The following is a 27,267-nucleotide window of genomic DNA, read 5'->3' as shown; positions in this document are numbered from 1 at the left end:
TTGCTCGGTCCCTGCTCCTGCCAAGCCAGCAGTTCAAAAGCACATCAAGTGCAAGTAGATAAATAGGTACCACTCTGGCGGGAAGGTAAACGGCGTTTCCGTGCACTGCTCTGGTTCGCCAGAAGCGGCTTAGTCATGCTGGCCACATGACCCGGAAGCTGTACACCGGCTCCCTCGGCCAATAAAGCGAGATGAGCACCGCAACCCCAGAGTCGGTCATGACTGGACCTAATGGTCAGGGATCCCTTTACCTTTTTACCAAGAACCATGGGAACTGTAGTTTACGCTTTGCGACGCTACAATTCCCAGCACCCTTAACAAACTACAGCCGCCAGGTTCAAACAGAAACAACGGAGCATGTGCTTCTCCAGTGTCTATACGATATGGAGAAACTGTCTCTCATGTCTTGTTACGCTGCCGTTTCTACGGGGATATACGCTCGGTATTTATCACTCCTGTCATACCAAAATCTCCAAATGGGTCCGAATTTGAATGTCTAAAACTCCTGGTAGAGGACAAGGATCTAGAGATCACGCTAAGGGTGGCCAAATTCTGTGCGACTGCCATAAAACTTAGGGAACAAGCTGTACTACCAAATGATTAAGGTTTTAAATGACAATTTTAGGTGATCAAGATTTAATATTTTTTTTAAAAACTGCCGCTATATCTGTATCGTCTCTGTTATACCCAATTGCAATTCAGTGTATTCCTGTTGTGTTTTATGATTTCCCTGATATTGTAAGTGAGCCGGAACTGGTCTGTGACCGTAATAATAAAATTCATTCATTCTGATATAGAGAAATGTGTATTAACTTCATCTCCCCACTACTCCATAAGTACCCAGGGCACACAGGACAATCTTATACCTCCCTGCCGCTGTCAGATACCAACCCTGCTACAACATACGACGTTGGCAGATTCTGCACAGCAACTTCCAAATTCCGTCAGATGATGACCTGGGCCACAAACTAGATTGAATGAACACTCACATCAGAGCGCTATCTAAATTGATAATTGTAGTCTTTTATATACTAACCTTTTACGCTCTTCCGTATGCCACTAATGTTCTTAACCCTTCTTTTAGATTCTGTCCGTTTCTTTTAGATTCTTACAGTCTTTCAGATATACCTTCTGTTTTAATATTTTTTTAGCTTTCCAGAATCTGTAAGATTCTAAATGATTGCACCCCAACCCCTGCTTATGCTGGTCTATGACAGTAATAAAGATTTGATTGATTGATTGATTGATTGATTGATACAGTTGCCAGAGTGCTTGCTGAGTGCGTGGTTGTAGTAGAAGACAGTCACAGAACTGAGAAATTACACAAAACAAATGAAATACCGTGAAAATCCCTGAAACGAGAAGTAATCGACTAGAAATATTATCTTATAGAAATAAACTAAATAATAAAAATCAAAAAGTTTAAGGAAAAAATTAGAAAAACCTAGAATTGTACAAAGCCATAACGGGATGCCGACTACAAACCTCGTTTCACTGAACTATTCAGATTCCTCAGAAGGAAATAGAAAAATCATAAACCTTAAATGACCAAAATTCAAAAAAGGGGGTTAAAACTCCCCAAAATTCTGATTTTTTTGGAGTTTTAACCCTCTTTTTTGAATTTTGGTCATTTAAGGTTTAGGATTTTTCATATTTCTAGTCGATTACTTCTCATTTCAGGGATTTTCACGGTGCAGTTGTACCTCAGGTTACATACGCTTCAGGTTACATATGCTTCAGGTTACAGACTCCGCTAACCCAGAAATAGTGCTTCAGGTTAAGAACTTTGCTTCAGGATAAGAACAGAAATCGTGCTCCGGCAGCGCGGTGGGAGCAGGAGGCCCCATTAGCTAAAGTGGTGCTTCAGATTAAGAACAGTTTCAGGTTAAGTACGGACCTCCGGAACGAATTAAGTACTTAACCCGAGGTACCACTGTATTTCATTTGTTTTGAGTGCGTGGTTGTGGCTGTTTTCTTTAGAATGTGGCATGTGTGTATGGGGCCGAATGTTCCTCTTTGGCCCATGGGCACCCGCTCAGCTCTGCAGCTGGAGCTAGGACCCAGGAGTCCTGGCCAGGCGGAGCTAGATTTGGGAGAAAGATTGTTCCTAGGGGTGTTGGCAGCATCTGTTGGAGCTGAGGTGCGTGTTGGGGCAGGTTGAGGGAGGGTTGCAGCACAGGGCAGGAGGGATGGAGAGAGGTGGGGCAGCAAGGCTTTTGTTGAAGGATCAGCTGGGCCCTGGCTCCTTTAAGAGTGGCTCAGCAGGCAGGCATTCAACCGGTGCAGCGCGTACATACACACACACACACACACACACACACACACATGCACACACACACACACACACACACACAGATGCCTTTTAAATATTCTTATTTATCCATTGTTTTTGCATCTCCTCCATCTTGGGTGCTTCAGGGTGGTTTGCTTGGTTAGGCTGAGAGACAGCAAGTGACTGGGACATATATTTATGTGGTTAGTGAAACAAGCACAGGTTTTCCGAAGCCCTGTGTGGGTTGGGGGCGTATTGTGGGGAGATGGAAGAGTCTGCAGGAGCTTTTTTCCTGGCAGAAAGTTTTTATTTTGTTAAATTTGCACACTACCCTTCATCTCCACAACATAAAAATTCGAGACGAAAACGCAAAATACATAATAAAAACAAGAACACACATACACACAAATGTATGTTTAAAAGTTTAAAAGGTGCAAGGAGATAGGATAATTATATATTAAGGATGGAATAACAAATAAAGGGAATAACACAACAATAACAAAAATAATACAGTGGTACCTAGGGTTAGGTACTTAACTCGTTCCGGAGGTCCGTTCTTAACCTGAAGCTGTTCTTAACCTGAAGCACCACTTTAGCTAATGGGGCCTCCTGCTGCCGCCGCGCCGCCGGAGCACGATTTCTGTTCTCATCCTGAAGCAAAGTTCTTAACCTGAAGCACTTTTTTGGGGGTTAGCAGAGTCTGTAACCTGAAGCGTATGTAACCTGAAGCGTATGTAACCCGAGGTACCACTGTAGTAGGTAAAGAATATTGCACATGGGTGAAGTACTGGGCTGTGGGGGAGGGAGGTGAAGGGATTAATTCAAATTGTTAAAGATTGGTATAGGATTTAAGAGATTTAAATTTTTATAGTAAAAGCAATGGTTTTCCCAGTCGTGATGTATGGAAGTGAGAGCTGGACCGTAAAGAAGAATGGATGCTTTTGAATTCTGGTGCTGGAGGAGACTCTAGAGAGTCCCATGGACTGCAAGAAGATCAGACCTCTCCATTCTGAAGGAAATCAGCCCTGAGTGCTCACTGGAAGGACAGATCCTGAAGCTGAGGTTCCAAGACTTTGGCCACCTCATGAGAAGAGAAGACTCCCTGGAAAAGACCCTGATGTTGGGAAAGATGGAGGGCGCAAGGAGAAGGGGACGACGGAGGACGAGATGGTTGGATAGTGTTTTCGAGGTTACCAGCATGAGTTTGACCAAACTGCGGGAGGCAGTGGAAGACAGGAGTGCCTGGCGTGCTCTGGTCCAGGGGGTCACGAAGAGTCGGACACCACTAAACGACTAAACAACAACAACATATTTTAATAAAGATTCTATAAGGAAATCAGAAAGCAGCAAGAAATATCAAGTAAAGGTATCATAGAGGAGATCAGTGTAAATGAAAACATGAGACTTGTGGTTCTGTTACATATGATTTTATTCTGGAGTTGTCTGTTTATTTTGGAGTTGTTTGTTGTAAAGAATGTATATTATGTGAATAAAATAATAAAGGATTTGCAAAACCCGGGGGAAAAATATGTATGGGGCTGATGGGAGTTGGAGTTGCACACTGTCAAAAGGTTCATCACAGCCCTGAGGTGGATATATTGCAAGGGTGAAAACAGCCCCTGTTGAATTTCTACCTATCACAGGTGCAGATATTGCAAGGGTGAAAACAGCCCCTGTTGAATTTCTACCTGTCACAGAACCCAAAAAGGGGGTGGTGTGTGAGGAGAGAGAGAGAGACATTGACCCACCTGACCTTTTGCCCGGATGTCTCTGCTCTTGGAAACAGCAAAACTAAACTATTTCTCTCTGGACTTCCTCAGCCCTTCCAGAACATTCTCCAACTCTTGCACATTTAATCAAGGCTTAAATTTTTTGAAATGAAGATGTGCTGGGGCTTAATCCTGGAACTGACTCCTTTTCTGGAACCTTGTGAGCCTCAGGCACGTTTGAAGAACATACAGTGGTACCTCGGGTTAAGTACTTAATTCGTTCCGGAGGTCCATTCTTAACTTGAAACTGACCTTAACCTGAAGCACCACTTTAGCTAACAGGGCCTCCTGCTGCCGCCGCACCGCCGGAGGACGATTTCTGTTCTCATCCTGAAGCAAAGTTCTTAACCTGAAGCACTATTTCTGGGTTAGCGGAGTCTGTAACCTGAAGCGTCTGTAACCTGAGGTACCACTGTACTCCGCTTCTGCCGAAGAATGCCAGGAACTGTAGCTTACCGCTCACGGCACCTTTAACAAACTAGAGTTCCCAGGAACTAGCCATGCACTGCATGTATGGATGTGACTACAGGGAATGATTTCTTCCCTGCACTGCGGAGAGGGAATCACTCTCTGCACTTGCTCAGAGGCACTCTTCGCTCAAAAAACCCCAGGGTTGTTTCCGAGCAACGAAAACAGTTTGGCAGATTCAGCCTAGGCTTTGGAAGCGTCATCCCATAGAGAAAGGAACACGCAATCCACGCCTCGATGCAATCTGCTGGGTGTGCGTCTTTAGCTGCGGGTCCTTGTAAGTGTGCCAAAAAAGCGTGGCAATGTACACATTAAACGTTTTGAGCCATGGTCCCTGCGTTGCAAGGGGTTGGACTAAATGGGGTACGGAATGGCGTAACTGTGCCCCCGAAGGAGCAGGTGCGCAGCCTGGGAGTCATTCTGGACTCACCACTGTCCATGGAGGCGCAGGTCAATTCTGTGTCCAGGGCAGCTGTCTGCCAGCTCCATCTGGTACGCAGGATGAGACCCTCCCTGCCCACAGACTGTCTCGCCAGAGTGGTGCATGCTCTGGTTATCTCCCGCTTGGACTACTGCAATGCGCTCTACGTGGGGCTACCTTTGAAGGTGACCTGGAAACTGCAACTAATCCAGAATGCGGCAGCCGGACTGGTGACTGGGAGCGGCTGCCGAGACCATATAACACCAGTCTGGAAGACCTGCATTGGCTCCCAGTACGTTTCTGAGCACAATTCAAAGTGTTGTAGCTGCTGACCTTGAAAGCCCTAAATGGCCCTGTATACCTGAAGGAGCGTGTCCACCCCCATCGTTGAGCCCGGACACTGAGGTCCAGCTCTGAGGGCCTTCTTGCGGTTCCCTCCCTGCGAGAAGTGAGGTTACAGGGAACCAGGCAGAGGGCCTTCTCGGTGGTGGTTCCCGCCCTGTGGAACGCCCTGCCATCAGATGTCAAGGAAATAAGCAACTATCTGACTTTTAGAAGACATCTGAAGGCAGCCCTGTTTGGGGAAGTTTTTAATGTTTGATGTTTTATCACTTTTTATGATTATATTCTCATGGGAGCTGATGGGCGGGGTATGAATAAATGAATGAATGAATAAATTATTATTATTATTATTACTACTACTACTACTACTACTACTACTACTACAATTCTGTGATTCTTTGAAAATGCACTCTGCAGCTGCTCAGAGGCACTTTGTCTTTGCTATTACCCGATGCGGCATTCCAGAAGGTGAACTGCCTCATGGATTAAAAACCCTTAGATTCCAAGGAGACTTCTGTACTTCATCATCGTTGACAGCTGAGATTGGCTTTGGGATGGATTAAATCACCCTCGTTCTCCCTGCCAAAATATTGCTGCAATCACATGCCATGATGAATTTCTTCCCAGGAAGGCTCCTGTGTCTGGAACAGATGCCCAGCAGGCAGAAAGGCAACAGGTGAAGCTTATTCCACATGTGTCAATCTCATGCCGTTTCTACGAACACAGAAATATTACCTATCACTTACATAATCTTATAATTGCGCTTAGATACGAAGGAGCGCAATACACAGGACTCTCCCGCTTCTCATTTTCTCCTTGCGACAGCAACCCTGTGAGGTAGGCTACACAAAGAGTGTGTCGACCCGGTGAGCTTAATGGGTGAACGGGGATTCAAATCCAGCTCTCCGAGATCCTAGTCCAACTCTCTGCCTGCTACACTGCGACACACTTTCTCATCCATACGGGGCTCAGATTTGGACTGGTAACCACCATAGCGCTTTGGAAGCTGTTCAATCAAAGTTTCTAAGGCAGATTTTTTCTGCACCACCATGTGTCCCAAACACATCATTGAGACTGGAGGCAAGTCTCCCTTCAGTAGAATTGCAAACTTGGCAAAAAAACTCTTAACTTCTGGCTCCGCCTAAACTCAAATCCCCCCGGTTTACTCTCCCTAGTACTTCAAGACTCCCATAAAAGTGCCTGGCTTAAAGGTTAAGGTAAAGGGACCCCTGACCATTAGGTCCAGTCGTGGCCGACTCTGGGGTTGCGGCGCTCATCTCGCTTTACTGGCCGAGGAAGCCGGCATGCAGCTTCTGGGTCATGTGGCCAGCATGACTAAGCCGCTTCTGGCAAACCAGATCAGCGCACCGAAACACCATTTACCTTCCCGCCGGAGCGGTAACTATTTATCTACTTGCGCTTTGACGTGCTTTCGAACTGCTAGGTTGGCAGGAGCAGGGACTGAGCAACGGGAGCTCACCCCGTCGCGGGGATTCGAACCGCCGACCTTCTGATCGGCAAGTCCTAGGCTCTGTGGTTTAACCCACAGTGCTAAAACCGTCTATCAAAAACTTCACTCTTGTGTCCTATCCCCACAACACCTACTCACTATGGGCCCTGCTAAAGCAAACAGTCTAATTGGTCAACGTCTAAAAGATATCGAGCATCGGAACAACCTGGCCACTATAAGGAAATTCTGCCCTTGGTATGTTCATTTTCCACCTCTCCATTTTGATTCTCCATATCTGCACAAACTTACTATCCCAAAATACAGACGTGCTTTTACACTTGCAAGACTAGAGGGTCGATTCCAAAAGATCTCGCCTGAGAAACGTCTTTGCCCCTGTGGAGATGGTAGCACCAAAACAGCGGCACACGTCCTCCTATCTTGTACTCTCTGCAAAGACCTGAGGAACGAGATCATCGCCCCACTCGTACTAACCGTCCCAGGGTGCCCAACCATTGCCACAATGTCCTTTCTTTTGTCAGATCAAAATGAGCAGATAACAGCAAAGGTTGCTAGGTTCATAGCAGGGGCAATCAGAATAAGGGCAGAAAGCGAGGAGGAATTAAAGAACGTTTTAATGAGGGTGAAAGAGGAGAGCGCAAAATATCGTCTGAAGCTCAACATCAAAAAAATGAAGATCATGGCCACTGGTCCCATCACCTCCTGGCAAATAGAAAGGGAAGAAAGGGAGGCAGTGAGAGATTTTACTTTCTTGGGCTCCATGATCACTGCAGATGGTGACAGCAGTCACAATTTTTTTTAAAAAAAGCCTGCTTCTTGGGAGGAAAGCAATGACAAACCTAGACAGCATCTTAAAAAGCAGAGACATCACCTTGCCAACAAAGGTCCTTATAGTGAAAGCTATGGTTTTCCCAGTAGTGATGTACGGAAGTGAGAGCTGGACCATAAAGAAGGCTGATTGCCGAGGAATTGATGCTTTTGAATTATGGTGCTGGATGAGACTCTTGAGAGTTCCATGGACTGCAAGAAGATCAAACCTCTCCATTCTGAAGGAAATCAGCCCTGAGTGCTCACTGGAAGGACAGATCCTGAAGCTGAGGCTCCAAGACTTCGGCCACCTCATGAGAAGAGAAGACTCCCTGGAAAAGACCCTGATGTTGGGAAAGAAGGAGGGCACAAGGAGAAGGGGAGGACAGAGGACGAGATGGTGGGACAGTGTTCTCGAAGTTACCAGCATGAGTTTGACTGCGGGAGGCAGTGGAAGACAGGAGTGCCTGGTGTGCTCTGGTCCAGGGGGTCATGAAGTGTCGGACACCACTAAACGACTAAACAACAACAACAGCTGACGGCAGCTGATTCAGGACACTTTCTCATCCATGTGATCATCTCGCCTCTCATTTATACCCAAGTGATCTTGTTCTGCGAGAGGTCCTTCTGAACTTAAAATGAATTTTCCAATTCATTATAAATTATTCCCCAATACTCTTTTACCCTTTTACAGGTCCACCACATACGAAACAACGTTCCCTTAATCTCCTTACGTCTCCAGCGCTTATCAGTCTTCTACATCTTAGTGAGTCTACTTGGAGTTAAATACCATCTGTGAATCATTTTCTGCAATGTAGGAATCTCAACTAAAGCATCCATGGCAGGTGGCTTAAAAACCTTCAAAGAAGGAGAGTCCGCCATCTCACGAGGAATCCGTTCCTCTGGCGAACGGCTCTTGCCTTCAGAAAAGTCTTCCTCATGTTTTGTTGAACTCTCCTTCCTTGCAACTTGAAGCCATGGGTTCGAGTCAACAACCCTATCCAACCATCTCGTCCTCTGTCGTCCACTTCTCCTTGTACCCTCCATCTTTCCCAACATCACGGTCTTTTCCAGGGAGTCTTCTCTTCTCATGAGGTGGCCAAAGTCTTGGAGCCTCAGCTTCAGGATCTGTCCTTCCAGTGAGCCCTCAGGGCTGATTTCCTTCAGAATGGAGAGGTTTGATCTTCTTGCAGTCCATGGGACTCTCAAGAGTCTCCTCCAGCAGTCTTGGAGCCTCAGCTTCAGGATCTGTCCTTCCAGTGAGCACTCAGGGCTGATTTCCTTCAGAATGGATAGGGACTCCTTACACTTAAAACCAAAATTGCATTTGGGTGGAACCTGTTTCTCAGGCGGCTAGTCCTAGTCTTTATAACCCTGTACCTTCTTCCAGAAGGCAGAAGCTGAAAGAGATCATTTCCGGGGTGCGCACTACCTGCGCTATCTCTGCAGCTTTCTTACGGCACCTGGAAGCATAGATTTGATCCAAGGTGGGAAGAGTGCACCCAATTATTCTCTCCGCAGTCTTTACAACCCTGGACAGCATTGTTTTTCCCCTGACCGTGCAGCTCCCAAACTACACACACAGACGCTTCTGCAGAGTGCTGGAGCTACCTCCCTTTACACACCAGACGGGCGCCATCTCTGTTTTGCTTTCGGCACCTTCTAAAGGCACTCCTTTTTCCATAAGCCTCCCAAAGGGAGATCTTTATCCCAGCTGGTATCTGCATTGGATTCGAATGGATGTTGTTGTTTCCGCCTTCCCGGCGCCCTCCAGCCAGCTTGAACTACAACTCCTATCAGCCGCCACCCGGCAGAAGGGCACCCGGTTGGTGAAGACGCAGATAATTGCTTTTTAAAATGTTTTCATAAAGGCAGTGGCTCTGTTTTTTATACAGGTAACCGCTTAAGGCATGTTTTTATCCTGTTGCGAATCGCTTTGGGGTGCCGCATCGGAAGCGATTCACGAATGAAAGAAGCAAGCGAAATTTTTAGGCAGTGTGGCCAAGTGGTTAGATCCTCGGACCAGGACCTGGGAGCGGCGAGGCTTCAAATCTCCTATTTGGTCATGGAGCTCACGGGGTGATTTTGGAGCCAGTCACTGTCTCTCAGCCTAACCTACCTCACAAGGATGTTGTGAGGATTAAATGAGGGGAAGAACCATGTACAGTCGACGCTCGGGCTGCGAATGTGATCCGTGCGGGATGCAAATTCGCAACCTGCAGCGTTCACAACCTGCAACTGCGCTTCTGCACATGCGCGGGTTACAATTCGGCACTTCTGCACATGTGCAAAGCGTGTTTTAGCGCTTCTGCGCATGCACAACCGGCGAAACCTGGAAGTAACCTGTTCTGGTACTTCTGTGTTTCTGCGGTCCGTAACCTAAAAAAACACAACCTGAAGCTTCTGTAAGCTGAGATATGACTGTACCCCAATTTGAGGTCCTTGGAGGAGAAAGGGGTTTAATAATAATAATAATAATAATAATAATAATAATGCTGCAAAGTATATCCAACACACATTTAATTCACATGACTTCCCCCAAAGAACCTTGGGAACTGTAGTTTGCTAAGGGTGCTGGAGATGGTAGCTCTGTGAGGAGGAAACTACAGGTCCCAGGATCCCTTGGATGAAGTCATGTGCTTTGAATTGCACATCAAATGCGCTTTAAAAAGTATAGCTTGCCTAATTGTGGCCTGCAGTTCAGCCCTTTCCGGAGATCTGAAAAGCGAGGCAGGTACCAAATGGACCCAGGGCTTGAAATCTGGACGGGAGGAGGAAATGGAGGGAAGAGGATCTGCTTGGTGCGGCCAGAGACCCGGAGAGATCCCTTCTGATCACCCCCTGACTCAAGTGGAAGAAGGAAGCAAAACATTCCCAGAACAGGTTCACTCCAGAACAGGTTCCTGCAAGCTCTCCCAGTGCGCATAAGGAGGAGCTGGTTTTGACTTCTGGATCAGGGAGAGGGCAAGGGAAGAATGTAGAGGAAAAGGAAGTGAGAAGAACAGCCTCGTGGATCTCCTTCAGTCTGAAATTCTCCCAAGGGTGCCCCACCCAGGCCACGCCGGCTGGGGAATTAATCAGCCGGCTGGACCGGAATAGCGTCAGGGAGAGCAGGTTGGGATGGAGAGGGGGTGAGGAGAGAGGGAGGCAGGGAGTCAGTCTGGGTTTGGGGGTTCAGGTTGCAGACGGGAGGGCATAAAGGTTGGGAGCAGTGCTTTTTTCCTAAATAAAAATGTTTAGGGGTGTAATAAAGAAAAATCTGCCCTTATTCCACTATAGAGTCATTTGTAGGTTCTCCATCAGTCGGAGAAAATAACAGAGGCCAACCAGAGAATATTGAGAAGCAAAGCAGCTAGTAAGCCTGATCTTTATTGAACTGTTGCAACAGGGTCCTCACTCCCCACATGCAGGAGGGTGGAGAGGAACCCAGAACATTGGTGTGCAAGCCCTTATATAGACATTTTAAATTGCCTGCCCTGGAGTCCAAGACCACCCCCAGAAACATCATACATACATCACAGAAGGGGTGTAGCTCAAGACCACCCCCCAGATACATCATACCTACATCACAGAAAGGGTGGTCTACAACAGAAATCTGAGTGCCTTGTTTATCTCCTGTCTGGCAGGTTACCTGTTAATGCGCACTTGATTGGATTACCTGGGGAGCCTGGCCAGTCTTTTGTAATGACAAATACTTAGTTCCTGAGCCAGGTCACTAGCTCACCCTATTCATACACAGACAGATATACCCTTAAGACAGGATTTGTGAAGGAGGAGACAATGGGGAGGCTTTTCCATTTTCCTTCCACCTTGCGGAGAAACGTTTGAGGTCATTTTGGGAGGGACAAAATGGTTTCATGACTTTCCATGGGGTTTCAGACATGTGGTTTATATATCGATGTGCATGCTTGGTTGGTGCATTTATGAACATTACTGTATATATATATATATATATGCTTTCGTAGATTTTCACGGGTACAGGAATGCAGGTTTTGGTGTCCTCGGGTGTCTTCCCGTGTAAAAGTTGGGGTGTCTAGGCGACGTTTCGACGAGGTCTCACTCGTCATCTTCAGGCTGGTGCTTTCGGCTTCTTGTTACTGGAACAGAGCAGGATCTCAGTGTTTGAGTTCCTATAAATACTGTTGAGGGGGTGTGGTGTATAGCCTCCAATGTTCTGGGCAGAGAGGAAGTTCCCAGGCTAGAAGAAAAGGCACACTAGCCTATTTATAGGAACTCAAACACTGAGATCCTGCTCTGTTCCAGTAACAAGAAGCCGAAAGCACCAGCCTGAAGATGACGAGTGAGACCTCGTCGAAACGTCGCCTAGACACCCCAACTTTTACACGGGAAGACACCCGAGGACACCAAAACCTGCATATATATATATATATATATATATATATATATTTGCTTTCGTAGATTTTCACGGGTACAGGAATGCAGGTTTTGGTGTCCTCGGGTGTCTTCCCGTGTAAACGTCGCCTAGACACCCCAACTTTTACACGGGAAGACACCCGAGGACACCAAAACCTGCATATATATATATATATATATATATATATGACCTTAATTTTTTTATTTCAGGGTACTCTCATTTTGACTCAAGAAAATCACCCTTTTATAGTTCAAATTGGGAAAATGGACAAAAGTACAAAGATTCACAAAATGTTTAGGGGTATGCGTACCTCTGCGTCCCCCCAGAAAAAAAGGACTGGTTGGGGGCTCCTGATTTTCATGGTGCACATATTTGGGCTTTGTCTAGATACGCAGCACACTTTTCCAGCTAGGCTTCCCCTTCGTAAGCTTTTGGAAATTTTACAATTTTACAATTTTTCCCTGGAAAGGCTAATTTATGGTGCAACTTGTCTGGGAAAATTAATGAGCAAACGCCTAGATTCTATTTCATCGGAACTGAGAAAGATGGCGTCTGCCACCCGAGAAGGACTTTTTGATGGATTCGGCATAAATAACAGCGTGGGAGGATTTGTTGCAAACAAAAGACTTACCAGCTTTTAAAAAAAGGGAGAGCCATACAAAGTTCACACAGAAGCATAATATTGTTTACTTTAACTCGCCTGTGGAAACAACTCAGAGGCTATTAAGAAGAAAAAGGATAACAAGAAGAAGATTGAAAGATGGGACTGGCGAACACTAAAAGCAGCAGAAATATGAGATGATTGGACCCTACGGAACTCAAAGCATGGGAACCCCCAACAAAAATTTACAATTTGGCAAAATATTTGGACTTTATGTTTTGTATTGGTATAATTTGGAATAATACATGTGATATGATTGGATTGTTAAAATGGAAAACTTAATAAAAATTCAGTTACAGATAGGTAGCCGTGTTGGTCTGCCATAGTCAAAACAAAAAAAATTCCTTCCAGTAGCACCTTAAAGACCAACTAAGTTAGTTCTTGGTATGAGCTTTCGTGTGCATGCACACTTCTTCAGATACCTTTTTAAAAATTATTATTTTTTAAAAAGAGGAAATTTTACAGTTTACAAATGTGGTCTCTGGCCAAATGACGGTTCAGCGCACCTGCAACAGAGAGAGAGGTGGGCTGGAGACCAGTTTTAAAGGACATTTAATGTGGTATTTTGTGCCCATGTCTCAAAGAGTCGCAACTCAGCAGGAGAAGATGTGCCAGGATTTGATTTCCAGCACCCGAAAGATATCTCAGGTAATGGGGCGTGAAAAATCATGGGATCCTCAAGGAGCAGCTATCAGTGAAAAATGAAGAATAATGGGTTGCATAGATGGTGGTCTGACTCAGTCTGCAGCCCAAGTCTTTTCTTCTTGCTGTCAACTCTGATCGGACAGGATTTGCAGGTTTCTGGGGAACACCGCAAAGAAATCTGCGAAAAAAACTGCATGACCCAAGGCGAAAACGGGAGGAGTACACCCAGAACGTGGAACGATCCCTCTTTCAAACCGAGTTGCTAAAATAGCCATTAATAATTTTCTTGCAACTGTGGATAGATAAGTATCAGGAGGAAGAAAGGTATTTTGAACATGTCAACCTTGCAATTAAATCTCCAATGTTATTAGTCCCCAGGAATTTTTACTACGCTGTTTGCATTCCTGACATTCTTGTGTTAATCATTTAGCAATAAAATAGGGAAGTATTTGGTGATGCTTCCTTCGCTGGTCGCCTGGAAGAGAACTTGGAGCACCGTAGGTGGCCAGGAAGTGTCGTCATTCTCCCATATTACTGCCACCCAAGGAAAGACGGAGGAAAGGGCTGCGGTTCTGTGGCGGGGATATGAACCAGGATCAATCCTTGGTGTCCACAGGTAGGGCAGGAAAATATTATGTCTGAAACCCAGGAGAGCTAACCCAGAAATAGTGCCTCGGGTTAAGAACTTTGCTGCAGGATGAGAACAGAAATCGCGCAGCGGCAGCGGGAGGCCCCATTAGCTAAAGTGGTGCTTCAGGTTAAGAACAGTTTCAGGTTAAGAACGGACCTCCGGAACGAATTAAGTACTTAACCTGAGGTACCACTGTACAGTATATGGAACAACCGGGGCCGGATTTAGGTTTGATGAGGCCCTCAGCTACTGAAGGCAATGGGCCCTTTATATGTCCAGCTGTCCTTTGTCAACAACATATTGTCACTGTTTTTTGTGTTGAATAATGCTATATGGTCATTGATGGACCTCATAGGTATCTCAAGCCATTTGCCCCTGTTGCCATGCAACCAGTCCGTGCAGAATGTAGGCACCCTCTATATAGAAAGGAGCAAACCAGGGATATTTTAGGGAGCAGGCTAGCAGGCGGGGCCCATGACTTACATCATAGGAGCCTACACAACACACTGTTGCTGTATGTAGGTTTTATTTTGTTTTTTATCTTATATTTTGGAAATGTAATTTTTTTTGGGGGGGGGTCCCCAAGAGAGCGGGGCCCTAAGCTATAGCTTGCTTAGCTTCTACAGTGGTACCTCGGGTTACATACGCTTCAGGTTACAGACTCCGCTAACCCAGAAATAGTACCTCGGGTTAAGAACTTTGCTTCAGGATCATAGCTGTCAACTTACAGATTTGAAAATAAGGGACCAGCGGCCTCGAAAATAAGGGATCAACGGCCAAAATAAGGGATCAACAATTACTTTGATAAAATACATATTTTGTTGCGTGCAAATGGCTTTAGATACCTATTAGGTCCGTAATTTACCATATAGCACATATTCAACATAAAAAAAAACCAGCAACAATTTGTTATTGACAAAGGACAGCTGGACATAGAAAGGGCCCCATTACCTTCAGTAGCTTATTTAAGGGACATCATCAATAAGGGACAGCAGCGGGACATGGCGCTGGGATAAGGGACTGCCCCACCAAATAAGGGACGCTTGATAGCTATGTTCAGGATGAGAACAGAAATCGTGCTTCGGCGGCGCAGCAGTGGGAGGCCCCATGAGCTAAAGTGGTGCTTCAGGTTAAGAACAGTTTCAGGTTAAGAACGGACCTCTGGAACGAGGTCTAAGTACTTAACCCGAGATACCACTGTACGTAAATCCGGCACTGGGAACGACCTCTCTGACTTATTCCAAGGAAGCAATAAGGGACGATTGAACATAGGAACATGCGTTACTGAATCAGACCCTTGGTCCAACTGGCTCAGTATTGTCTACACCACTTTGGGAACTGAAGCTCTTAATCTCAAGGTTGCGGGTTCGATTCCCACATTGGGCAAAAGATTCCTGCACTGCCGGTGGTGGATTCTCCCAACTCTATGGTTTTAAGAGGACTGGAGGTCTCCTTAACAAACTACAGCTCCCAGAATCCTTTGGGGGAAACCAGGACTGCTTAAAGTGCCATTATAGTGCTTTGAATGTATGTGAGGATGGCCTTAATTGCATAGATTAATCAACTCAAAGCATTGATTAAGCAGCAGCGGGAGCAGGGGGGGGGGGAAATTATTTTAAGCGTCAGAGCTGAGAGTGGAAACTTTGTTTTCCTCCCAGCACGTACCTCATGGCAGGTCATGTCCTGCCAATTATGCAATTAAGAAGAAACTGAAAATAAAAAGCAAGCGAGACTTTCATAAGAACTTGTGGAAGGAGGGGAAACCCACGGCTGATACAGAAAAATAAGCTGCTCCATGACGTGCCCCTGAGATGCAACAAACAGGCCTCTTAGCAAACACCCTCGTGCAGGAGATGTGGCAAACTGTTGCATGATGCGCTCATCATCTGGGTCACAGTTTCCGCGGGAGGCGAGTGAAGCAACAGCGGGACAAATAAGGAAAATGATTACTTGCTCGATCAGGCAACAGCCCATCTGTTCAAAGTGCTGGTTTCGACCAATAAAGCCTTAAACGCCTCAGGACCGCAATACCTCAAGGACCGCCTCTTTCCATATGAACCCACCCGGACCCCGAGATCATCTTCTGAGGCCCTCCTTCGTGTTCCTCCTCCTTGAGGGGTCCCGAGGGTGGCAACATGAGAACGGGGCCTTCTCTGCAGTGGCTCCCCATCTATGGAACGCTCTTCCCAGGGAAGTTCGCCTGGCGAACTTATACACCTTTAGGCGCCAGGCTAAAACGTTCCTTTGGCTGATCTGATTTACATCCTATGCCCTTTTAAAATGTGTGGGTATTTTTTGTGGGGGCTATTGGGTTGTTGGTTTTATTTTAATTATGTATTTTGTGGTTTTATATCTTGATTTTGTTCTGTGAACTGCCTTGAGACTCCCGGGTATAGGGTGGTATATACAGTGGTACCTCAGGTTAAGAACTTAATTCGTTCTGGAAGTCTGTTCTTAACCTGAAACTGTTCTTAACCTGAGGTACCACTTTAGCAAATGGGGCCTCCCGCTGCCACAGAACGATTTCTGTTCTCATCCTGAAGCAAAGTTCTTAACCCGAGGTACTATTTCTGGATTAACGGAGTCTGTAACCTGAAGCGTCTGTAACCTGAAGCTCTGTAACCCGAGGTACCACTGTACATTCAATAAATAATAAACAACAATAGTAGCATCCTGTTCTTACAGGGGCTATGTGATGGGTAAACCCTCAAGCGAGACCCAAGAGTCGTGACGACAGTCGGGAGCAGCAATAACTCCCAAAATGTCCATGAAGTTAACTCTTTATTCAAAGAAACCAAAACAGCTCAGGCCTCGCGATTACAGCAACTCTTTCCCAGTAGGTCTGGCCCCAATGAGGCCGTTGTGGGGACTGTAGTTCTCCGCCTTCCCACTGCTCCTGAAATCTCCTCCTCCATCGGATCCTTTCCAAGCAACCCAAGGCTCCTTCATCTTGTCTCTCTTTGCTCTGCTCTTTTCATGCCTCTTCTGGTTCTGGGAGACGGGAAATGGTTTCAACAGGAGGGGAAGACTCCCTGGACTCTTCAGCAGCCTGATTCTGCACCGCTCTCCGTCACAGCCTCCCCCCACTCGCTAAACCGTTCTTCAGCTTCAGAAACACCCTCCTTCCAGTTTGCTCCGATGATGATAATAATTTATTATTTATACCCCGCCCATCTGTCTGGGCCTCCCCAGCCACTCTGGGCGGCTTCCAACAGAATATATTAAAAACATGAAAAAACACCAAACATTAAAAACTTCCCTAAACCGGGCTGCCTTGAGATGTCTTCTCAAAGTCAGATAGTTGTTTATCTCCTTGACATCTGCTGCGAGGGCCTTCCACAGGGCGGGCGCCACCACCAAGAAGGCCCTCTGCCTGGTTCCCTGTAAGCTCACTTCTCGCAGTGAGGGAACCACTAGAAGGCCCTCGGAGCTGGACCTGTGTCCTCGGGCTGGACGATGGGGGTGGAGACGCTCCTCCAGGTATACTGAACCGAGGCCATTTAGGGCTTTCAAGGTCAGCACCAACACTTTGAATTGTGCTTGGAAACGTACTGGGAGCCAATGTAGGTCTTTCAGGACCGGTGTTCTGTGGTCTTGGCAGCCGCTCCCAGTCACCAGTCTAGCTGACCACTTGCAATTGTCCCACCACCGCTCCCCAGGCTCTTAGCCTTCTTCCCCTGGGGGGCCATAGCTGTCAACATTCCCTTTTTTTGGTGGGAAATTCTCTTATTCCAGCACCATTTCCCACTGCTATCCCAGATTGTTAGATATCCGGTAGACTGTCCCCGGGACAGGTGAGGCTGCTGATCCCTTATTTTCGAGGCTGCTGATCCCTTATTTTCAAATCTGAAAGTTGACAGCTATGCTGGGGGTTGCCCAGCTGGTGCCCCCCCCCTGCACTCAGTCAGTCCACGACGCTGAGCAAAGGTGCAGCACTTTGAAAGTCATCTAATCTTCCTTGCTGTATTATACTGTATTGTTTTAATTAGTGTTTTTATAGTTGTTTTGATTTTGTGTGGAGTGCCCTACCTGGGTGGATGGAGCAGCCAAGTAATTTCGTTGTCCCTGAGAGGGGGCAATGACAATAAAGTTATTATTATTATTATTATTATTATTATTATTATTATTATTTTCCCACTGCTATTGAGAGCTCTCCTAAAGCCATCTAGGCTGGTTGTCACGGGACTGTCGTCGTGGGACCCTGCGCACGGAGAATGCAGAGCGGCAGCCAAGATGTCAAGGCTGCTGACAGGTGTCTGCGCTCTCCCCGTCTGGGACAAGTCAAAGCAAATTCCTTTGGCTCCGGGTGGGTGGAGGCAGGCGGGCGGGCGAGGTACAGGAAGGCTTGGGTGGATCGAAGAAGCGGGAACTGGAGTCGCAGTCGAGTCACCTGTTGATTCTGAAGCCTGGCCAAGTAAAGTTATTGCCGGCTTCCACACAACTTAGGGACAAGAGCAGGCATAGGCAAACTCGGCCCTCCAGATGTTTTGGGACTGCAATTCCCATCATCCCTGACCACTGGTCCTGTTAGCTAGGGATCATGGGAGTTGTAGTCCCAAAACATCTGGAGGGCCGAGTTTGCCTATGCCGGGACAAGAGGGTGTATTCAATTAAACCTTACTCATGTGTAGATCTGTTGGAGCTGATGGGCTTAAGGTAGCTCTCCCGGTCGTTGATTTCCTGGCACACAACCAAAGAGCCGACCCCAATGGAAACAAAAATGAGCCAAAAAGTTCTTCCCAGAATCTCCAGCTACAAAATGTGAGCCCAGGTTAAAATGGGTCTAGGCCGGCCGGGCTGTGGCATTTTTGGCGGAAGCCTATGATTCCTGGCTTAGAAAATGCAACCTACTGAGTTCAGCAGGGCTTACTCATGAGGAAGTGTATTTAGAATTGCCAGTTTAAATAAATGAGCAAGTCTTCCTTTTTAAGTGATTAATCCGGCCTCTGTCAACCTGGTAGCTGCCAAGGAGACATAGGTCAGATAAATCACTTTTTAAAAAAGAACAGATAATGAAAATGGTGAATGAAATTAACCTGCACTTTTAAAAGTGAAATATTTATGTTTTCATACTTTAGACGGCAGCGACTGTCCTAGCAGAGGAATCGTCCCCTAGGTGAGAGAGACGAGGCAGTGGTGGTGGTTGGGAAAGACTTCCTTTTTAATATGACACACACAAGCCTCTCCTCTGTATAACCAAGGAAAGCGTGATGGCCTTCTTCACAATTCCTCTTTTTGCCTGAATGCGTATTTATGATTCACTGGCCAGGGTTTCATCAGCAGATACCAGGCTTGTGTCTGGAAGATCATCAAGAACCGCTGGGACTTTTAAGGCAGGGATGATGATAGGTTTCGCTCTCTACTTGTTCCTGGACTACAATTCCCATCATCACCGGCCACGCAGGCTGGGGCTGATGGGAGCTGGAGTCCCGGAAACTTCCAGTCCTCCATAAAAGGCTTACCCAGGACTCTCACTGGGAAATCATCCAGGAACTGCTGGGCTTTGATCATTCAGGAACTGCTAGCCACTGTGATCCCCGCGACGGTCACCTCCAGGCTGGATTATTGTAACTCGCTCTACGTGGGGCTGCCCTTGAGACGGACCCAGAAACTCCAGCGGGTGCAGAATGTTGCGGCAAGACTCCTTACGGGGTCCTCGCTGCGAGATCACATTCACCCGGTGCTATACCAGCTGCACTGGCTCCCGGTGGAGTACAGGATCAGGTTTAAGGTGCTGGTTTTAACCTTCAAAGCCCTATACGGCCTAGGACCCTCGTACCTGCGGGACCGCCTCTCCTGGTATGTCCCACAGAGGAACTTACGATCTTCAAACAAAAACATCTTGGCAGTCCCAGGCCGCAGGGAAGTTAGGCTGGCCTCAACCAGAGCCAGGGCCTTTTCGGTCGTGGCCCCGATCTGGTGCAACGCTCTGTCCCAAGAGACTAGGGCCCTGCGGGACTTGACATCTTTCTGCAGGGCCTGCAAGACAGAGCTGTTCCACCAGGCCTTTGGCCAGGGCACAGCCTGACTCCCTCCTTTGGCAATCTTCACAGAACTCTAGCCCAACGGTTGCCATCAATTTGATTTGAATTAATTTTGTAATTAAATGATTTTAGAATGTTGTATTATTTCATTGTTGTTAGCCGCCCTGAGCCCGGCTTCAGCTGGGGAGGGCGGGATATAAATAAAAAATTAATAATAATAATAATAATAATAATAATAATAATAATAATAATGGCTGGCCTGTGTGAGAACAGTCTTCTGATATGATTTCTGAGGTTGCACATTTTCTCAGCTACGTTCAATATGCGTTTGTGGTGTGCGTGAGAGAGGGTTGCAGCAGCAGGAATGGGGGGACGTTCCTGGGATTCACCCCCCTTTCTGCTGCATGTACTGGACATCGGTAGCGACTCACAGCAACAATTACCTTTTTTTTATTTCACTGTTTCCTCATGCCAATAAATTAAAAGGGGATCAGAGTGTGAGTGGGGAGGAACTGTGGGGTGTGTGTGTGTGCGTGTGTCGAGCAGGGTCTCCTGCAAAACCCATCAGGTCAGGATGGTCCCCACATTTGGCAGCAAGGCGGCAAGCTCCGACTGGACGCCGGGGAGTTGGCAGAGAGGGTTGCCTTGCAGGTTGAGGTGGGCGAGTTTGGGGAAGGCGGCGAGGGTGCGGAGGCCGGAAGGCTGCTGGATGCCTGAGGGAGGGGCAGCAGAGTCAAGGAGAACTGTGGCCAGAGAGGAGGAGAAGAAGAAGAAGAGTTTGGATTTGATATCCCGCTTTATCACTACCCAAAGGGGTCTCAAAGTGGCTCACATTCTCCTTTCCCTTCCTCCCCCACAACAAACACTCTGTGAGGTGAGTGGGGCTGAGAGACTTCAGAGAAGTGTGACTGGCCCAAGGTCACCCAGCAGCTGCATGTGGAGGAGCGGGGAAGTGAACCCAGTTCACCAGATTACGAGACTACAGTGGTGCCTCGCAAGACGAAAATAATTCATTCCGCGAGTCTCTTCGTCTAGCGGTTTTTTTCGTCTTGCGAAGCACGGCCATTAGCGGCTTAGCGGATTAGCGCTATTAGTGGCTATTAGCGGCTTAGAAAAAGGGGGGGAAGGGAAAAAACTCGCAAGACGTTTTCGTCTTGCGAAGCAAGCCCATAGGGAAATTCGTCTTGCGAAGCACCTCAAAAACGGAAAACTCTTTCGTTTAGCGAGTTTTTCGTCTTGCGAGGCATTCGTCTTGTGGGGCACCACTGTACCGCTCGTAACCACTACACCACACTGGCTCTCAGAGAGAAGGGTGGGGAGAGGGGTTCCCCTTCCCCAAAGAGAGAGCATCCCTGCCCCACCCCAAGCGAACCCCACTGGCCCCAGAACCGGCACAGCACCAAGGATACGGTTGTTGCAGAGGGAGAGCTCCTCCAGGCGAGGGAGCGGGGGCAGGCCTTCCAGGGTCTCAATCTGGTTGTCGTCAGCCTCCAGCACCTGAGGCAAAAGAGAGGAGGACGAGCGTCAAGAGGAGCAAGGGAACAGGATCCGTGTCCCCACCCCACAAGTCAGCCCGCCACCTGCAGCCCCAACTTTGAAATGTGCTGTGGAAATTCAGGGGCCCATAAATACAGTGGTCCCTCGGGTTAAGTACTTAATTCGTTCCGGAGGTCCGTTCTTAATCTGAAACTGTTCTTAACCTGAAGCACCACTTTAGCTAGTGGGGCCTCCTGCTACCGCCGCACGCTTTCTGTTCTCACCCTGAAGCCAAGTTCTTAACCCGAGGTACTATTTCTGGGTTAGCGGAGTCTGTAACCTGAAGCGTATGTAACCCTGTAATACCCAAGGCCCACTTGGCCTGGTGTTAAGAGCGGAAGAAGAGCCCTGAAGCAGCGGTGGACCTGGGGGGGGGGGTCTCAAATTTCAGCCGTGCCACATGCGACACCAAAATCTGCCCCCTTTCCGTTCAATGTAATAGCTGTGGCTTCCCCGAGGTTCTGTGCCCGGTGTGCCCTCTGCCTGAAGGCGTTATTGAGCCAAGGTGGTGGGGGGAGAAAGGGCTTCTAAGGAAGGTCGGGGGTCCTAAGAGATGGGGAACCGTCGCTGGGCACTTGGGGGGTGGGGCAGCCTCACCTCAAGGCAGCGCATCATGGCCAGTGTGGGGGGCAAGCAGCGGAGGAGGTTGTCCGAGATGTTCATGTGAGTGACCAGAAGGAGGTGCTCCAGGTGGCACAGAATGGTGAGGCCCTGGGGAGACGGAAATAAAACGGGGTGGTGATGGCGGAAGGAACATTCAAGGGGAGTCCTCACACATCCGAGCTAATTCTCAACACACACACACAACCAGCGATACTCCTCTGCCGCCTTACAGAGCCTCCGAGCTCAGTCAGTAAAGCAGAATACTCTTAACCTCAGGGTCAACTCTATGATCTCTTGCCACTTAGAGCAGAGGAGCTCTGCTGAACTCCGTATCCCAACTATGTGCCAATTCAAGGTGAACGTTTCTTTAAGAAGAGCCTCTTAGATCAGGCCAGTGGCCTGATTTGGTCCAACACCCGGTCAGCCCCCAAGGGACGCGGGTGGCGCTGTGGGTTAAACCACAGAGCCTAGGGCTTGCCAATCAAAAGGTTGGCGGTTCGAATCCCCGCAACGGGGTGAGCTCCCATTGCTTGGTCCCTGCTCCTGCCCACCTAGCAGTTCAAAAGCACCTCAAAGTGCAAGTAGATAAATAGGTACCACTCCAGTGGGAAGGTAAACGGTGTTTCCGTGCGCTGCTCTGGTTCGCTAGAAGCGGCTTAGTCCTGCTGGCCACATGACCCGGAAGCTGTACTCCGGCTCCCTCAGCCAAGAAAGCGAGATGAGCGCCGCAACCCCAGAGTCGGTCACGACTGGACCGAATGGTGAGGGGTCCCTTTACCTGTCCGCCCCCAGTGGCCAAACAGATGCCTGCCTGCCCTTAATCCATCTCACTGGGCGACTCCAAGTCTTGGAGGAACCAACAGGCAGGCTCAAGGAGTGTGAGAAACCAGCCAGCCATAAATCACACGCCGTAAGCGGAGTTAACTCTTTATCACAGGAGTGTCAGGCCTAGTGAGCACTGCAATGCAGGTCTTGCCCCCATGAAGCAGTTTCTGAGATTCTCCAGGGTTTCCGCCAAGCAAACTGAGACTATGCCTGCCTGCAACCAACCTCTCCTCCGCCCTTTTCATGCCTCTTCTGGTTCTGGGAGACCAGGCAAGACGGGAGCTTGTTAGAGCAGGAGGGGGAGACACCCACGAGTCTTCACCAGCCAGACTCTCCTTTGCATTCCTCCTCTCTCCTGCTTCATCTTCTGCCTCCAATTCTGGACTTCTCTCCGCCATAGACTCTCCCCGCTCACTAAACCCTGTTGCCTCCCCAGCTTCCAACACCTCTTCCTCCCAATCTTCTTCCTTTGTCCGCTCATCATTGTCCCACCACCAATCCCTGGGCTCTGGGCTGCCTTCCCCTGAAGGTTCCCTGGCTGGTTCCTCCCGCATCCAACTAGTCCCTGACAATGGGACGTACCAGGACCTTGCGCCAAATCTCCCTGCTCCCCGGCTATTCCCTGGCACTCACGCAGAATCCGCTCCCCTCCTCAGGTTCCTTCCTGGTCCCTTCCTCCTTCCCGTCTGCCAACCCCCCCTCTCCCAGGCTTCCTACCCTCTGGGACAAGTCCACGACGCGGGACTCGGCGTATTCCATCTTGAGGATGCTGTTTTCAATCAGGAATTTGCTGCGGAGGTCATCCAGGTAGGCCGAGCGCATGGGGTCAGCTGCCTGGGGAAGGAAAGTGAATAAAGGAGAACGGAAGCAGAGGTCAGCGGGCATTCTCTTTTTTTAAAAAAATATGCTTTTTATTAAGTTATCATTTCATAAGGTAAAGCAGCCCCTGACCATTAGGTCTAGTGGTCGTCGACTCTGCGGTTGCGGCGCTCATCTCGCTTTATTGGCGTACAGCTTCCGGGTCATGTGGCCAGCATGACTGAGCCGCTTCTGGAGAACCAGAGCAGCGCACGGAAATGCCGTTGACCTTTCTGCCGGAGTGGTACCTATTTACAGTGGTACCTCAGGTTAAGTACTTAATTCGTTCCGGAGGTCCGTACTTAACCTGAAACTGTTCTTAACCTGAAGCACCACTTTAGCTAATGGGGCCTCCTGCTGCCGCCGCGCTGATTTCTGTTCTCATCCTGAAGCAAAGTTCTTAACCTGAAGCACTATTTCTGGGTTAGCGGAGTCTGTAACCTGAAGCGTATGTAACCTGAAGCGTATGTAACCTGAGGTACCACTGTATCTACTTGCACTTTGAGGTGCTTTCGAACTGCTAGGTTGGCAGGAGCAGGGACCGAGCAACGGGAGCTCACTCTGTCGCGGGGACTCGAACCGCCGACCTTCTGATCGGCAAGTCCTAGGCTCTGTGGTTTAACCCACAGCTCCACCTGTGTCCCTCAACCAGCAGGTGGGTGGCAGTAAATGCGGACAAGTGGGACCAGTAACAAATTGACTCAGTGTGGTTCATTGGGGTGTGCCTGTTCAGGGTTCCAGCCAGTCACGCCCTCTGTTAGGACACTCCATTCCGGCCCCATTTTCCGCCCCCCCACTCCAAATAAGTCTGTGAGTACGCCAGGGTGTTTTCCCCCCTAAGTGTTATTTTTCACTTCTGCAAACCGACTCTGCTGATGTAGAAGGGGTACAGGATATCGGGGGTGCAGCTGAATTAATTCCGCTCTGGTCTCCCCCCCAGCTCACCTTCAGGGTCGTAAAGTAACTGAGGGTCTCATGTTCATAAACCAAGGGGTCTAAGGCCCTCATGAGGAGGATGATGGTCAACAGGCACCCTAGAGAGTGAGAGAATGCACAAAAAAGAAAAATTGGAACTGGTTCCCCAAATTAACTGAAGAGAAAAATTCTGTGCGGAGGCAAAGCTGAATTCTGTGACCTGCGTTCACCTTCGTTTATTTATTCTGCACAATTTATTTATTAAATTTCCACCGTGCCCGTTCTCCCAAAGGAACCGAGGATGGCAAACAAAAACAATACGTGTTATGGGGCAAAAACAATAAATGTAATTTTTTAAAAACCCATTTAAAGAATTACCATGCTTTTTGCTAATCATAGGTTGATTTCCACCCCACTATACCTGACCAGTTCCCAAATTCAGCTGCTGGGGTTTCAGCCAGGTGTTGCCCGACACTTCCAAGTGTTAAGGGCTAGAAACAAGGTTGTTGTTGCTGCTTTTTTAAAAGCTCATAATGTCACTGATGCTTAGAATGCTGAATTCTGTTCCAATTCTGCATATGCATTCAGTGTAGTCGCAAAATATAGACACAGAAGTGCAACAGTTGCCAAAGAACATGCATTTCAAAATCCTGGTTCTCACCCCACCCCGCCAGAGGACCCCTGACCATTAGGTCCAGTCGTGGCCGACTCTGGGGTTGCAGTGCTCATCTCTCTTTACTGGCCGAGGGAGCTGGTGTACAGCTTCCAGCTCATGTGGCCAGCATGACTAAGGAGCTTCTGGTGAACCAGAGCAGCGCACGGAAATGCTGCTTACCTTCCCGCCGGAGCGGTACCTATTTATCTACTTGCACTTTGACGGCAGGAGCAGGGACAAAGCAATGGGAGCTCACTCCGTTGCGGGGAATCGAACCGCCGACCTTCTGATCGGCAAGTCCTAGGCTCTGTGGTTTAACCCACAGCGCCACTCACATTCCCCCCCGCCAGAGCGTGACACAAATAAGGCTGTAGAGAACATGCATGAGCAGCCCAGAGACTTACACTTGTTCTCCGGTTCCAAGGCCTGCAATTCCTTGCAGGATTCAAGTTCGGACTGCAGTACTGTGGACTTCTCAATGGACAGCTCACACCTGGGTCGGGAGAAGGAAGGTGAGGAGCTGGGAGGTCAGGGAGATGGCCAACTCTTGAAAGAGGGGTGTGTGTGAGAGAGAAAGAGAGAGACCAGTGTCCCCTCAGCCACCAATCTCTGAATGAAGGCCTATAAGCCATGGCAGGGGGTTGAATGAGATTATTCTTTGTGTCTACAGTTCTCCGACTCAGAGAGAGCTCCTTGCCAGCAGGAAAACCCCAAATCACCACTACTACTTGTAGTTTCTGGCATGACTAGTGCTGCTCATTCCGCTGCCTCTGATCCTAGTTCTCAGACAGAGGAAAGGAGGCAGCCTCTGGGGCAGAATCGTAAGGGGACCCAGGGGTCATCTAGCCCAACCCCCAGCAACGGAGGAATCGAAACTAAAGCATCCATGACAGATGACCTCCCAAACTCTGCTTGAAAACCTCCAAGGAAGGAGAGTCCCGAGAGACAATGGAGTGTGCCTTTGGGGGTGAAGTCAAACCGCTGCTTTAGCAACCTCAAAGTGATCTCCCCGGGGCACAAGTGTGTTTGGAGGTCCCGGGGTGCCCAGATGACAAGGCCGCCCCCCTCTCGGCCTGGCTGATGTGGTCCAAAGGAAAGCAGAGCAAGACATTTGGCATCAGCTTGGCTGCAGAAGTTGCCGGAAGGAGGTGTACAAGGAGCCATCCAACCCCCTTAGGGACTCCACTTCTGGTTTGTGCAGTACTCACCTGGAGTACTGTGTCCAGTTCTGGGCACCACAGTTCAAGGACACTGACAAACTGGAACGTGTCCAGAGGAAGGCAACCAAAATGGTCAAAGGCCTGGAAACGATGCCTTATGAGGAACGGCTAAGGGAGCTGGGCATGTTTAGCCTGGAGAAGAGGAGGTTAAGGGGTGATATGATAGCCATGTCCAAATATATAAAAGGATGTCACATAGAGGAGGGAGAAAGGTTGTTTTCTGCTGCTCCAGAGAAGCGGACACGGAGCAATGGATCCAAACTACAGGAAAGAAGATTCCACCTAAACATTAGGAAGAACTTCCTGACAGTAAGAGCTGTTCGACAGTGGAATTTGCTGCCAAGGAGTGTGGTGGAGTCTCCTTCTTTGGAGGTCTTTAAGCAGAGGCTTGACAACCATATGTCAGGAGTGCTCTGATGGTATTTCCTGCTTGGCAGGGGGTTGGACTCGATGGCCCTTGCGGTCTCTTCCAACTCTATGATTCTATGATTCTAAGTGTCCCTATTTTCCAGGGACGTCCCTGATTTAGGGAAGCCATCCCCTGTTTCTGATTTGATACCAGAATGTTTTGCTTTTCCTTAAGGTAAAGGGATCCCTGACCATTAGGTCCAGTCGTGGCCAACTCTGGGGTTGCGGCGCTCATCTCGCTTTATTGGCCAACGGAGCTGGTGTACAGCTTCCGGGTCATGTGGCCAGCATGACTAAGCTGCTTCTGGCGAACCAGAGCAGCGCACGGAAACGCCGTTTACCTTCCCGCCGGAGTGGTACCTATTTATCTACTTGCACTTTGACGTGCTTTTGAACTGCTACGT

At 48.3% G+C, this 27,267-nt stretch overlaps 1 protein-coding gene and 1 long non-coding RNA gene across 4 annotated transcripts in view; one reads left to right on the top strand and one right to left on the bottom strand.

Moving 5' to 3' along the window:
• LOC309355953 overlaps positions 1 to 27,267 on the top strand; it is a 125,624-nt gene that overhangs the window by 17,021 nt on the left and 81,336 nt on the right. The window lies entirely within an intron of this gene.
• Positions 20,278 to 27,267, bottom strand: part of RABGGTA (Rab geranylgeranyltransferase subunit alpha) — a 34,157-nt gene continuing 27,167 nt past the window's right edge. For all 3 annotated transcript variants that reach the window (XM_081886852.1, XM_081886854.1, XM_081886853.1), the window contains exons 12-17: positions 25,640 to 25,728; positions 24,611 to 24,699; positions 23,525 to 23,641; positions 21,977 to 22,090; positions 21,253 to 21,340; positions 20,278 to 20,556 (exon numbers count right to left, since the gene is read on the bottom strand). In XM_081886852.1, the coding sequence (XP_081742978.1) occupies positions 20,408 to 20,556; positions 21,253 to 21,340; positions 21,977 to 22,090; positions 23,525 to 23,641; positions 24,611 to 24,699; positions 25,640 to 25,728 (646 nt within the window). In that variant the 3' untranslated portion in view covers positions 20,278 to 20,407. The remainder of the gene's footprint in view (positions 20,557 to 21,252; positions 21,341 to 21,976; positions 22,091 to 23,524; positions 23,642 to 24,610; positions 24,700 to 25,639; positions 25,729 to 27,267) is intronic.

Source organism: Podarcis melisellensis, assembly GCF_964234715.1.
Source record: "Podarcis melisellensis genome assembly, chromosome: 13".
In the NCBI taxonomy this organism is placed as follows: domain Eukaryota; kingdom Metazoa; phylum Chordata; class Lepidosauria; order Squamata; family Lacertidae; genus Podarcis; species Podarcis melisellensis.
This window is presented reverse-complemented; position numbering and strand designations above follow the sequence as displayed.